Source organism: Oxyura jamaicensis, chromosome 4, assembly GCF_011077185.1.
Source record: "Oxyura jamaicensis isolate SHBP4307 breed ruddy duck chromosome 4, BPBGC_Ojam_1.0, whole genome shotgun sequence".
Taxonomy (NCBI): domain Eukaryota; kingdom Metazoa; phylum Chordata; class Aves; order Anseriformes; family Anatidae; genus Oxyura; species Oxyura jamaicensis.
In genome coordinates, this window is record NC_048896.1 from 66,761,585 (window position 1) to 66,774,941 (window position 13,357).

Consider the following 13,357-nt stretch of genomic DNA (forward strand, 5'->3'; position numbering starts at 1 on the left):
TGAGCACAAGCAAAGAGACCGTTTTCCACTGGGTGTGACAGCTTTTGTAACTTCCAACTGTGTTTCTTCTTTGATCTTTCTGGGCACTTCATTTTCATTTGTGCCCTCTCCTACTTGATGTCAGAGAAAGCAGGGAGTGAGCTGGTGGCCCCAGTGGGACGCTTACCTCACCTGGGGCTGAGAAGGTCTCTGCTGCACTTAACTGCATTTCTTCAGTCCCCTATGCTACTGTCACAAAATCCAGTTTTGCTGCCCTGAGTTCGGTGCATCATTAGTGGCAAGCTGGCTGATGTTACTGAAGCCTTATGCCAATTTCCACATAGGCTTTTATTAAAACAATAGAGTGGGATGCTTTGAGGGAAACACAACTCTGTGAGGGCCTCTGTGAGCCCTTTTAAGCACTGATGTAATACAGGTGTGCAGCTCACTTTGTGCCTTCAGGTAAGCCCTAGGCACCTTAACCAGTGTGTCAGTAAGTAACTCTAGTTTTGGCAGTGCAGTGCTATTAGCGCAGGATGGTGAAAAGCTATCTGTGAAAAAACCAAGTGGTCCTGTAGAGACAGAGCTTCTTGGTGCCACTTGGGCAGTCTTTCTGGGCTGCTTGGGTGGTTCTTCAAGGGAAGTTGGCTTCAGGCAGGGTGCTGTCAAAACACTGGGTTTTTGCTATGTTTTTTTTCCAGGAAGGAGTTCATGTAGCTGCCTGACAGATACATGTGATCCTGAGCGTAAAGAAAAAGGCAGTGGGTTTCTTCCTTTCCTATTTGAATTGGGGTCGGTTGTTGTAGTAGAGCTGTGCCAGCTTTGAAATGCAGTGGTTGGGTGACTGATTTTTTGAGGGAGGCTCTCTTGCCAGCCTGGTGCTTTTGGATGTGTGAGGGAGCTCAAGGTGCCGATATGGAAGTGAAACTGGAGTTTATCACACAGCAGGGGAATGGCGTGGCAGCGAAGGGGAATTTTAAGTCATGTTTGCATGCTCTCCCAGCCCTAATTCAGTAGTACAGTTTTGCAGGAAATCGATGCAAAGCATAGAGCCTTTTCAGCACGTGTTGAATTCACCAAATACAATTGATGCGTGCTTTTAGGAAGCTGCAGCATGGCAGGTTCCTCGTCCCCAGAGAAGAAAATGGGATGATAAGCATCACTGCAGAGTCGGTAGCAGCTGCGGGGTGGTGGGTATCCATCGGCACTGTCAGGAGGACCTCAGTGCAGCTGCTACTTGTGGTGTTTGGGGCGAGGAGTCATTTTGTAGAGATGGGGGAGTGGTGTTTTAGTGAAGCAGTGCATTAGGTATCAGGAGATTTAGTCCTGAGGTAGCATGTGACATAACAGGAGCTGCTTAATCCTTTATTTCCACTCCCGTAATATCTCTTGTGTGTGATTTGATCAATCTCTGTCTCAGTATCTGTGTTTGCAGATGAAAATGTGCAGACAAGCACAGATCACTTGCCTTCTGGGAGGAGCTGAAGCCAAGTGCTGTTCCACTAATGGCTCTTCTGCACATCAGAAGTTGCAGGGCATGGAGGTTGTACTGCACCATGCAGTTGTCTGCCTCCTGTTTGGAGGCACTGTGGCATAAACCAGCATCTGAGCTGCACTTTGTTCTGCACTTGAGTTAGGCTGCGAGATCGGAGTTCAGAAATATGCAGAAAAAGTCATCTGACAACAGCGAGGGAACAGAAGGAGTTAGCTCCTGGAGGGAGTTGGAGCTGATACACCACTGCTGTAGTTGCTCGCAGATACAGGGAGGAAAGAAGCCAAGCTGACTAGGCTAATTGTCAAGAGTCATGCTGGCTGAGGAACGCTTTCTGGCAGGTTTAGCACAGCAATCTCAAGCATTTCATCGTGGAGACTGGGGAGGTCGGTGTTTTCCCTCTTTTTAACCTTTTAAGTGCAGCGTGCTGTCAGTGAAAACTCACCAGGTAGACGTGTTAGTGGTGGTTCTCTTTTTGGCAATGTCTTTTGAATGGATATAGGACTGTACTGTTGAAATCACATCTTTTGGGAGATGGGTGAGTGGTCTCGCCTCTGACTGATGTGAATAAATGCCTGTCCTCTTTCTGTGCTGAATGAACAATTTGCTAAGTTCAGAAGCTTCCTTGGCATAGCCTACAGAGAAGCTGCCTTGGGTCATTTGAGGCCTGTCCTCGTCACAAGAAATAAACGTGCGCTCAAATCGGAGGGAACTGCTCTTGTTTTAGCAGATCTAAACTATGTCGTTAGGAAATGTGGGTGAAAGCAAGGCCCTGCAGCACTGTTTCTGCACAGAGCTTCGCTTCTGGCTTTGTCTATATAAAAGTTATGATGTTGTGTTTCCATTGTTCCGGAGTGCTAATCTCAAATCCTTAGAAAAACAACTTCATCTGGCAGTGGAAATGGGTGGGTATGCACAGCTCTGAACTGGAACTGAGACCAAGTGCGTTGGGCCAGTAGAAGTGTTTCTGAGAAGCTGGGCCACCTTTAGTTGTGCTAAGCTGCTCTAAACTCCCTTCTCAAAAGATTAGTTAAAGGTCTTGATCTGTTGCAACAAAGCCTGAGAGAGTGACAGAGAAATGGCTGCTTATCGAGCTGTGAAAAGAAGGCTCTAGATATTTCTCCTTGAAAACTCTGCAGGCCACAAAGATGCAGACAAGCACCCTGAAGTTAGCCACAGCTAACAAAAATAATTTCTGGTTGGGATTTCAAGCTTGGCTTTTTCAGAGATAGGACAAACACATTGTTTCTGCTTTTAATAGCTTGGGATTTTTTTCACCTTTTCTCCTTAGGTGTCATTTTCAAAGAGGATACTTGAAGGTTATACATCAGTGGTCGTGGGATCTGTAGCAGGGTGCTTTGTTGTGGGGTTGGAGATGCTCATGTTGAGAAGGCATCCTTTAAATCTAACCTTGGAGTATACGGTTAAGGCAAAAGGTGAGTCCAATCAAAAAGAAACATGACCAACCGTTAAAAAGGATTTCCTTTTTCTTCTCAGATCACCTTCCTTAAACAAGGCTTAAGAGAATAATTAGTCCCTTGAAAGTAGGGCAGTGAGGAATAGGACGTAATTGTGCGCAGCAGCAGCACCGCTTAGGCCTTTGTAATGTACATGCTGTTCAGAGCTGCTAGTGCTGCTGTAAATCGAGGCGCACTTCAGGTACATGTCCAAAATCTTTTTAAGAGCGGAGTCATGCTTAATGTACTTAGCAATTCCTGTGTAACGAATGACAAAACTGAAAGGACTTGGTTACAGCTAAGATGTTCTGTACTGCTTATGTTCCTTGTGTTTGTTGTAGTCTTACTAATAGCTGAGAGCTGGCCATGCCACGGTTGTGGGTTAGTCCGTGGTGGTGAGGATGAGCTCGAAGAAGCACGGGCTGATCCAGAGAAGTCCTTGAGCAGGAGGAGAGGTGAGGAAGCTCTAACAGGCCATTTACCCAGTGCAGAAGTCTTGTCTTTAAAGAGCTCATGATACAGCCTGGGTGGAGAAGTGGCTAGATGGCAGCGTAATGTGTCCTTGGAGCTCTCTGCAGCTGTAATGAGCAGGCTTGCGGTTGTTGTGTGGCCCTGTAAGGAACTTGGTGAGTAGCTGAAGTGATGCTTACGTGAGATAGTGGGGAGAGAGCCTTAGGGGGCTGCAGTTGTCATCGAACCGTGGTGTGGGGGCACTGGAGCAGTAAGAGGAGAGGGTGACTCCAGGAGACCTGACTGCTTCATCTCTTCGCTTCATGGTTGTTGCGTGCCTACTTTTTTGTGTTTGACTGACAGGATTTCTTGTCAGTGAAGACATGACAGGTTACTTGCTGTGGGCAGCAGAAACTGCCTGTGTCAGGTCAAGTTTTCTGTTGTAGCGTTTCTCTGATGGGGTTATTTTGGCAGAAAACTTTCCATGGTGGCTGCCCAATGCTTTGGGAACAGCCTTAGATCAAGGTGTATGTTAGTGGCTTTGTTGTAGACACCAACATCTCTGGTTTATCCAGAGATGTGAGCAGTGTGTTGAGTGAGTACACCATCAAGGAAACTTTGTTTGCTGCTATGATGAGTTCACAAGACAGTTGATATTAAGTGTTTATGTTCAGCTTTTTTGGGGGTGGAGGTGGGAGGGAGAGTGAACGTGTATACCTGTGTTCAAATGGTTGGAGTGGAACCCATCAGCTACTGTGTTGTGAATGAGTATTGTCCAGGAGGATGATGGCAGGCAGTTTTACGGTAAGTTATGTGCAGATTTTGTGATTCTATTTGTGATTCTATTTTTTTTAATATGCTGTTATTTCATGCCAGTGATATAACTTGTAATTTGTCCCCTGGTAGTGTGAAACTGGGGCAGGGAATTGAATAAGTTGAGTGGAGGTGGTGGTGTTTTTCTGTTGACATGATATTTTTTTGTGCACGGACATTTGTAGCTGAGTAGCAGTAAATGTGTAAATTTGCTTGATGTGGAAGTATGCCAAGTGCTTGCTAAGAGCTGAAATGGAAAAGAAAATATTAAACTAAAGGTCTTTTTTCCTTGTGGCTTCACACTAACAACCTTTCTGTAGCTGTTGCAGTCTGCATGTCTCTTTTTATTGTTGTTGGTAATACGGAGGATGAACTACAGAGCAGGGGAGGGGTTTCTGATGCGAGTACATCAGCACCTGTCTCGTCATCAGAAACACTGCAGTAATAATGCAGGTGTCCCTGCAGCAGAAACTCTGTTGGTGCCAGTCATGAGGACGGTGTTATGCCATCTCAGCAGCACGGACTGTTAATCTTCTCGTTCCCTCCCCCTCCTTTTAGAGCAGCAGTGGCAAGAGAACTGGAGTATACAGTTGATGGAATAAGATGAAAGAAGACACTGTTGAGACATTCCAGCTGCCAGACTTTGGATTTCTGCTGAATAAGGCATTTTGGCTTTGGGAGGGTCATGGCACGTCAGAAAGGGAGCACATCCGATTATCTGTCCCAGATAACCGGAAGCAATCTGCACTGTACAGGAAAGAAACATTGCTCTAAGGCTTTGTGTCTGTGCTTGCAACGCTCCTGTAGTAGTGGGGTAGGCTAAGGAAGGATCGTACAATGTGTTTCTGGTTCAAAATAGATGGGAAGAAAACCACAAAAACAGCGGGGATTAAATTGAGTGGGCAAGATCCTCTGGTTCACTTGGCTTCAGCATATGCTTTCCCTTCCAGTAACCAGGAATTTGATATCTTTATTTGAAGAAAATGGTGTCTCTGGTAAATATCCAGTATATCATCACTTCCTCTTGAGAGCTACATTGTGTAAATTAGGTGGTGGTGAGCTATTTTGTCCCCACAAAAATGACAAGCATTCAGATGCTTGTTCTCAAGGAAGATTTGATTGGAGAATTTTTAATCATAGTCTTAACAATGAAAAGGTCTGCATCTTCAAATGGCTTCAGACCTTAGGGGTGGTTACACCTGAAGACATGTACTCTTAGCTGAAGAAGTAGAACCATGCAATTTTTTTTTGCTTTACTGTTTAATTGGATCACGTCATACTGCCACTGTTTTGTTTTGGGGTGCATGTAACTAGATACCTTTGTCTTGGTGTTTCATACCAGCATAGCTTTTTCAGTAAGCTGCTTTTCAATTGTGATGGGTTAATACGTGTTTCAAGTATAAGAGATGATGATCTGAGGGCTGAAAGGTGGTAGGGTAAGGGCAGCACACATGCATTTCTTGCTTTGGCATGGGACACGTGAGGATCTGAGAAAGAATCTGAAGCTTTCACCAGCTGGCCTGTGACTAAGATTCGCAAAAAAATGAGCGCATGGATGGTGTATGGACATCACAAACTACAGTTGGAATAATGAGTGTTCCTATTTATAAGGCTCCAAGTTAGTTCTTTGCACTTGTAATTGAAAGCTGGATATGAAGATGTAGCCCATGAAAGTTAAAAACAGGATGGAGTTAAGCATCATAACCAGCAGAGTTTTGGGGTTATGCATTTGTGTGTTAGGTTTTGGATGCCTAAGTCAAAAATGAGCGCACAAAATAGATGCCTTGGTTTGCCAGGTTTCAGTTATATATCATTGCTTTGTATCAATTCACTCTTCCTTCATGAATCCTTTGACCATTGATGGTTCAATGTATGAAACATTTCAAAAATACCAAGCAGTGCAAAGTTGCATTTGAAATATTGTTTCATTTCCTCTGGTAGGTACCAGTTGCAAGGTGATAGTATAAAGACTGCTGGTATGTGTAAAACAGGTTTCTGAGTCAGTAAATGAAGTGAATGGTAGAAAATATTTTGAGTTTTCAAGATATGCTTGTGGAAGTTGGATGAAAGATGGGCGTGTGTGTATGTATATATTTTTGTGCTGTGTCTTGCAGTAACTTGGAACAATTACACAGCAGTCCCCAAGGGTGTAGGAGGTGATCAACAGATGCTCAGTGGAACTGTTCAACAGCCAAAAATATTTAAGAGCTGGTTTCAATAAAAGCATGGGCATGTGAAAATCCTGATGGGGGTCCTGATCCCAGACTCTGGAGGAATTTGTAAGCCCGTCACCTTGAGTAAGGGGTAAGAGGTTGGTCTGTGTGCTAACTAGGTGCCTGCTCCCTGCCCTGAGTGGTTGCGGGATCGGAGTGATAGGGTCCAGCTCGGAATAAGTAAGTGACATGGGTGGTTTAAAAAAGATAAAATTTGTTTTCTTAGCGAGATGAAGGATGGGGATAGAAATAATGAGCTCTCTGCCATTGTAGGTGTGAGGGCTAAAACTGTTCTGTAGTGAAAGCTGAGATTATCTTGGGTATGAGTTACTGGAGAGCAAGGGGAAGGTAGTGTAACCGCGGTCAGGCTCTGCTGTCTTGCTGGGTGTTCCTGATGTGTCTCAGGACTAAAGCTGGTCACTGAATGCCTATCATTGCAGCAGAGAAAGTAAAGAATCTGAAGCTGCCTTGACCTCCTCCATGCTGGTAATTTCTTAAAGTAGGGGGACTAAATCTCACCGAGCTGGTGGATTGCAGCTTCAGTCTGAAGGTGGTTTTGCAATACCTGACAGACTTGAAAATCCATGTTAAATATCTTGTCATCTTTAAAAGCCATGTACTGCTCTCCAAAAATTTTGCAGCTGTGCCAAATCAATTGTTACAGCTCTTAGAAATTGGCAGTTAGTCCTTTGGTACCTAACTAAGAAATAATAAAATTAGCCTCTCAGATGAAGTCTGCTTTAGGTAGTGAGGTTTGCTACAGGACAGTAGTGAACGGCTGTTCTCATGTGGGAGGTCCTTGAGCAAGGCTTTGTGCTAAGGCTTTGCTCTCAGAGGATTAATTTGGCAGCCTCTGGATATCAAGCACCAAAGGCTCAAGTGTGAAGGTAGAAATTTAGCAAATTCCAAATCAGCAATTGGTGCCTACTAGGAGGCAAAGTGTGTGGGAGCGATCTGTCAACAGCTGAGAAATAAACTGGCTTTTGAATTGTAAGGCTGTAGAAGATAGGGGCTGGCCTCCACCCCCAAGAAAAAGGAAAAACCTGCAGAGAATTTTTTTTTTTTTTTTTTTTTCCAGAAAAGGTGTTTAGGGGCCTTTTGAAATGCTTGTCTGGGCTTGTTGGGTTCATCCAAAACAGGTTTCAGATGCTGTTCTTTATGAAGCTTGGATACTGAAGCTTAAAATGTTTCATCCTATTATGTTAACTACAGCTTGCCAGTTCACAGCTTTCGTGGGCTGTTGTTAGCACCCTAACTGCTAGACGTTGAAACTGGATTTCACTCTTCTATTTTGTATTTTTTTTTTTCAAGAAATGTTTACTACTATTTAGAGCATGGCTACATGTATAGCTTCAAGATAGAGGAATATTGTCTTGTGTGCTTTCACATTGTAAGCACTGTCTAAAAAAACATCTAGGAACTTGTGTTGCTTCCAGGAAGATATTGCTGGATGGTTTGCCTGAACATGTATTCATCACTTTTTTTTTTTTTTGAGCAAGTGCTTTGACTGGACTGATGACACTGTGTGCCTAAATGTGCTGCAGGCTCAAGCAGCTCCTTGCTGCCCTCAGTCTCTGCATCAGCTTTGGGATGCTGCATGTTACAGGAACGTAGTGCTTATTTTTACAGCTTAAATGGTGGGTAGGGTCTTGAATATTTATTCATTATTTGTTTCTGACAAGATGCTGGAAAGCAGTGTGTGGTAAATACTGTATGCTTACTTGCAGGATGCCCTTGGAGAGAGGCTATGAGATGGAGCCTGTAAAGCGTGCTTCTTGGGTGTGAAAAATCTTAGAGGTGGGAAGCCTGATAGAAGGATGAGAATGTGACTGCTTAGAGCATTTTATTTTCCTTAGTGCCTCTGGATTGTCCTTATGGGACAGCTGTGATCGAGGAGAAAATACCTATAACAGCAGTAATCAAATGCCAGAGATGCTCTGTAGACTAATGACCAGAGCTATTCATGGCAGCTATGTACTGATTAAATGAATAAATAAGTCTTTTGTTGTTCAGCAGTAAGGGCTTTAGTAGGTGGTGGGTGTTAAGGAACTGTTTTCTACCATTGCTCATGAATGAAATTTTAAACAGTAGCTTTATTTATTCCATATTTTGAGGGAAACTCCAGGAAGAAGCTTGTTGGATGTTGAGTTGTATCTCTGAGGCCACGTGGAGGTATGTATGTAGATTTGGAAGGCACTCATGTGGAGAAAGCAGGTGGGGAGGAGTTTACAGCGCACTGTGTGTGGCGGTCTGCGTGCTGATGGCAGTTCTGCACGCACGTGGCTTGATGGTGAGAGATTGAGAAGTGTGAGTCAGCGTCGAGCACTGTCTCTAGATGTTCTGCATTGCACAGTGGAAATGTAGATGTTACCACAGTAAGTAGTTATACCACAGTAACCCAGTTCAGCGTTTTCTTTGGCTCTAGCCTTGCATTTATTAAACTCTGTGTTCAGTATCTGGCATCTTACAGTCTTAACGTAAAATTACTGAAATGTTGCACAGGTTTTTTTCAGGGCATATGCACAGGAGTCCTGGTTGATCAGCTGGATATGCCTGTGGGTCCATGTCTTAGGTGTTAAAGCAGTATTAAAAGTGCAAAAGTACTGGGTTTTATGTAAGTGAAGTTGTTGCCCTGCTTACAAAATATGCTTTCTGTAGCAATTTATACCTCCTGATTCTTGATTGGTGAAGAGGAAAGCTGTTTATACAGTAGCTCCCACTTGATGGGGAGAACAAAAGGAGCAAAACAGATTGTTCCAAATTTAGAGGATGAAAGCACAGGAGGGGTTTTGATTCTGCGCTTCAGAAAACGGAAAACAAGCAGTGCATATCTGGGTGAGTGCCTGCCCACAAAGATGGGTCTTCAGAGGAACCTTGGGAGTGTGCTTGGGGGAGAGGCCAAGTGTGCAGCCCCCAACCTCAGTATTGCTGCTGGGCTTGGTAAAGCAGCGAAGAATTCTGTTCCTAATTAGAGGTGATAAAAGCACGTAACGTTGAATGCTGCAGTTAAGTCTAGTATCTCAATACTTGGAATACTTCGGACTGTGTTTTTTTGCTTGAAAAAAAAATACTTGGAATATATGCCAGGGCACTTGTTTCATGGAATGTCGCTGAGGTTTGGATTAATCCCCCTATTAACACTGTGCTTCTCTAGGCACTCTTAAATTTCTTGTCATGGCTGTATTTCATGCAACAAAACTAGTCTGTTTTGTTGGAAAGCAGTCAAAGCTTGGTACTTCTCTTCCCTGTAACATCAACTTCCATGCAAATGATTATGGGCACAACAAACGTGGACGGGTGCAGAACATAACGTTTTATTGCGGGTTGAGAGAAGGAGAAATCGCGTAAAAGCCTTTCTGTTGGGACCAACTGAACAATTGGATTATGTCAGAGCATTGTTTGATCAGAGAAGTACTGACTGAGAACCCAGACTGATTGTTCTGATATGTAAGGTGGAGCATTTGTGTACTCTTCTACATGTTTTTAGTTAAGTGAAATAAAATACATCTGGAGACTGTTAAAGGAAACGTCTGTTTACTTAGGCTGGTAAATGGAAATGCTTTGTCTTTGGTTTCTAGTGTCTGTAGGGAAGGCAGTATTTTCTCAGAAGTGGAAGAGAATTTTCACTCCTACCAAAAGGCATTTATGTTTTTCCCTGTTAAGTCTTTTACCTCTATCATGGTGTATTGTATGCAGCGTCATGTTGAACAGGCTGGAGAACAAGACTGTGGATTTAACGAAACTCTTAAGATAAAAGGCAATTAGAGAAAGAGAGGTGTAGCTGCAGGCTTCGTGAAAAGTTCTGCAAGTCACAGGTTGAAGATGGATCTCCTAGAAAAGGAAATCCAGGCATATTCGATGTCATGAAATATTCTAAAATAGGTATTTAATAAGTTGCATTTCTTGAGACATAGCTCTAAAATAGTGCTTAAATGAGAGCGCATAATACAGACCTTTTCCAAAATAGCCCACAAGACAAGTCTTCTTCTGGTGCCTTGGGCTTTTATTGGTGCTCTGTTGTTTGTAGGTGGATTGCTTTTTCGCGCCACTTTCCTTGTGTTCAGGTGATTTGTTTTTACCACACCATCTTTGCTTTCTTAGTGGGAAGGGGAAAATGGCAAGTTTTTTCCATTTGAAACCTAAGCTGTACAAAAGACCTGGTGTCAAGGGAGGGGATGTGAGTGTGGGAGAGGTTTTGGGGTTTTGACTCGTCTTAGCAAATAGTTCATAGTGGTAGGGAGATCCATGACCAGCTGTTAAATATCTTGCTCAGATGAGATTTTCCAGTTAGTCTAAAAAGTAGATTTTTTCTTTAAGAGCTGGGTGAGCCAAGAATCCTTGCAACTTCTGGGTAATTTGCATTTCCAGTGGTGAAATATGTCTCCTGGCTTCTGAACAGCGGAATAGTTCCTTTCTCTTGCTGCCTGCTGCTGCAGCAAGCTTTGTCCTTCGGAAGAAGACAAATGACAAGTCCTCAGATGAACCAAAACCAGCCTGGAAAATGGTCAAGGAGATGCGTGGAGCAGAGCTGGCAGTGACCAGCTTAGGAACCTGGCAAGACAGGAGTGGGCTACTCTGTAGTACTGGGGAGGAAACTGGGAGTTACCTTCACCATGTGAGAGTATCCAGTTGCACCGAGAGCATGGAAAATTGAGTGCAGAGAAGCAGCGTCCAATATTGCAGGGCTGTCCTCTTGTTGGCAGCTGCTGACACATCAGTGCTGCTTTAAGCACAAGTTGTAAGTCATCCCTTTTGAGCTTGCCGTGTTCCCAGCTTTGAAGATGAATGCTTGTATGTTACCAGAAGCTGTCTGACAGGAGATTTTTATTAACGATAACTTTTGAGTGATAAATAAAACAAAGCCATTTTGGAAGTAGTTCTCAGCCTAGCTTCCTAGGCAAGCAAGGTGTTGAGGTTCGAGCAAAGTGCTAGTGCCACATCCTATTAAGTTTTGAATGCAGCGTTTAACTTCTACTGGACTGGGCTGGAGGCAGTTAGTTTCCTACTCTTATTTGTAAAAACAAGCAGGGAACTGGAGGCAGGCTACAGAAGGACCAGTTACGGTGTAAGCTCCTTGCTTGAACCCAAGAACGGATGGGAGGATGGAGGAGTCCCCTCAGGAGTCCTGAGATTAATTGGTTACATTGCTGGTTTGTCTGCCCTTAGATTCTTAGGGTGTTTCTCTGCAGGAATCTGAACTCGTGACACTCATGAGATTGACTGCTGGTAAGCTTTGGGGACAGACGTAAACTTAAGAATCAAATAAATTGTATTTCTAACTTGATAAATGGTATTCCACGTGGAAGTATATTACTGCTGCATTATAGATGGTAGTTGCTTTTACCCTGAGATATTTGGAGTCTTCAGTGATACACGGGTAGCAGACGGTTGGTTTATTTGCCTGGCAGACTTGTATCTAGTTGGATTCTTCGGTTGTAGAAGAAGCAGAGGCTTTTGAGCTCTGGTGTGTGTGTTACCTTGGTCTTGATAGTCTAATAAATGGTTTGATCACTAGTTAATAGACTTCAGGGTGTGTTGATGGAACTCCTGGAGGAATGTTTTTGCTGAACTACTTGACCGTGGTCCTTCTTCAACAGGCAGTGAAGGCTGCAATTGCTGTCCCTTTTCTTTATGGAGGTTTAGGAGACTTACTGAGATACCAGAGAATTTTTCTGCTGGTCAGAAGAAAACAGATAACTTGAAAATAGCAATGATAGTTAATTTTTCTGGTAATGTGAATCTTGCTGATAGAATTGAATGCAATGTGGATGTAGGTCACATCTTCGGGAGGTAACTGGGTTTTGTGAAATAATTGTCTTCATTCAGTGTATTGCTTGTACTTTGGGGAGGTGAAAAACATACTGGATAGAGAAGAAACTCATGACAGCTACACCTGTGGGCCTTCTGGAGTCATATTTAGTCTTTGACATTTCCCTTGTTGTGTAAAGTTGTACTTAAAGCTTATTGAGTGCAATGTAGAGATGTGAAGCCAGTTTCCTAGCGTATCGTGGATATTGGTCACAGAGCAAATGGGCAAGAAGACAAAAGATACATTCTTTGTATGGGATTTTGGAAAACCTAATTGCTTTCTGTGAGGAAAAATACTCTAAGTCAACTCAGGGTGGTTTGGCTGAGTATTTAGAAAGCAAACACAGAAGTGATGATGATTGCACCTATGCTTTTGTTGTATTAATTAGAATTTGGTCAGTAGTTATTCTTAAACTACATCCATTGTTTTTCAGGTCGAATCCTTCATCTTGGATCAGGATGATCTTGAAAACCCTATGTTGGAAACTGCTTCCAAATTGCTTTTGTCAAGTACTGCCGATGGTGCTGACCTAAGAACAGTAGATCCAGAAACCCAGGCAAGATTAGAAGCTTTACTTGAAGCTGCAGGTAAGTACTCATGTCCCATACAGGTTTAATCCCAAAGCTCTTGACACATGAGACCATACTGGAACTGCTTGCATAAGTCTAATCCATACGGGCATGATACATATTCAGGATGCAAAGCAGCGTGAATGTGGCAAGGTTGTGCACATCAGGGAAACGAAAGGAATTCATTAAAATGCTCTGAATCTTTGAAAAGTAGAAAATTAATTTCATGTGAAGGCTGTGCCTCTGATAGGATTCCTCCAAATCTGGATTTCTAAAAGCCAAAAAACTGACACCCGCCCTTGGCTTGCAGCCTTCTGTCAAAAACTGAATTGCTCAATGAGGCTTTGTTTTGTAATAATTACTGCACAAAAAGCATTGCTAGTTGCATATACTGAGTAGTTGTGAATAGTTAAATAACGTGTTCTGTGGCTTTGAGGGCTTCACTCATGTGCATCTCATCTGAGCGCAGCTTTCAAATTAACGTTGTAAACAGTTAATCCTTTTTTGGAAGCTGTAGTTCATTATACTTGCAATGCTTTACTCAAGAGATCTGAAAGGCTCAGCCTCAACTTGTC

At 43.2% G+C, this 13,357-nt stretch overlaps 1 protein-coding gene across 6 annotated transcripts in view; it reads left to right on the forward strand.

The window, feature by feature from the left end:
* The window catches only part of ANKRD17 (ankyrin repeat domain 17), a 75,214-nt gene that overhangs the window by 8,775 nt on the left and 53,082 nt on the right, over nt 1-13,357 (forward strand). For all 6 annotated transcript variants that reach the window (XM_035323998.1, XM_035324001.1, XM_035323996.1 and 3 more), the window contains exon 2: nt 12,647-12,800. In XM_035323998.1, coding sequence (XP_035179889.1) covers nt 12,647-12,800 — 154 coding nt within the window. The remainder of the gene's footprint in view (nt 1-12,646; nt 12,801-13,357) is intronic.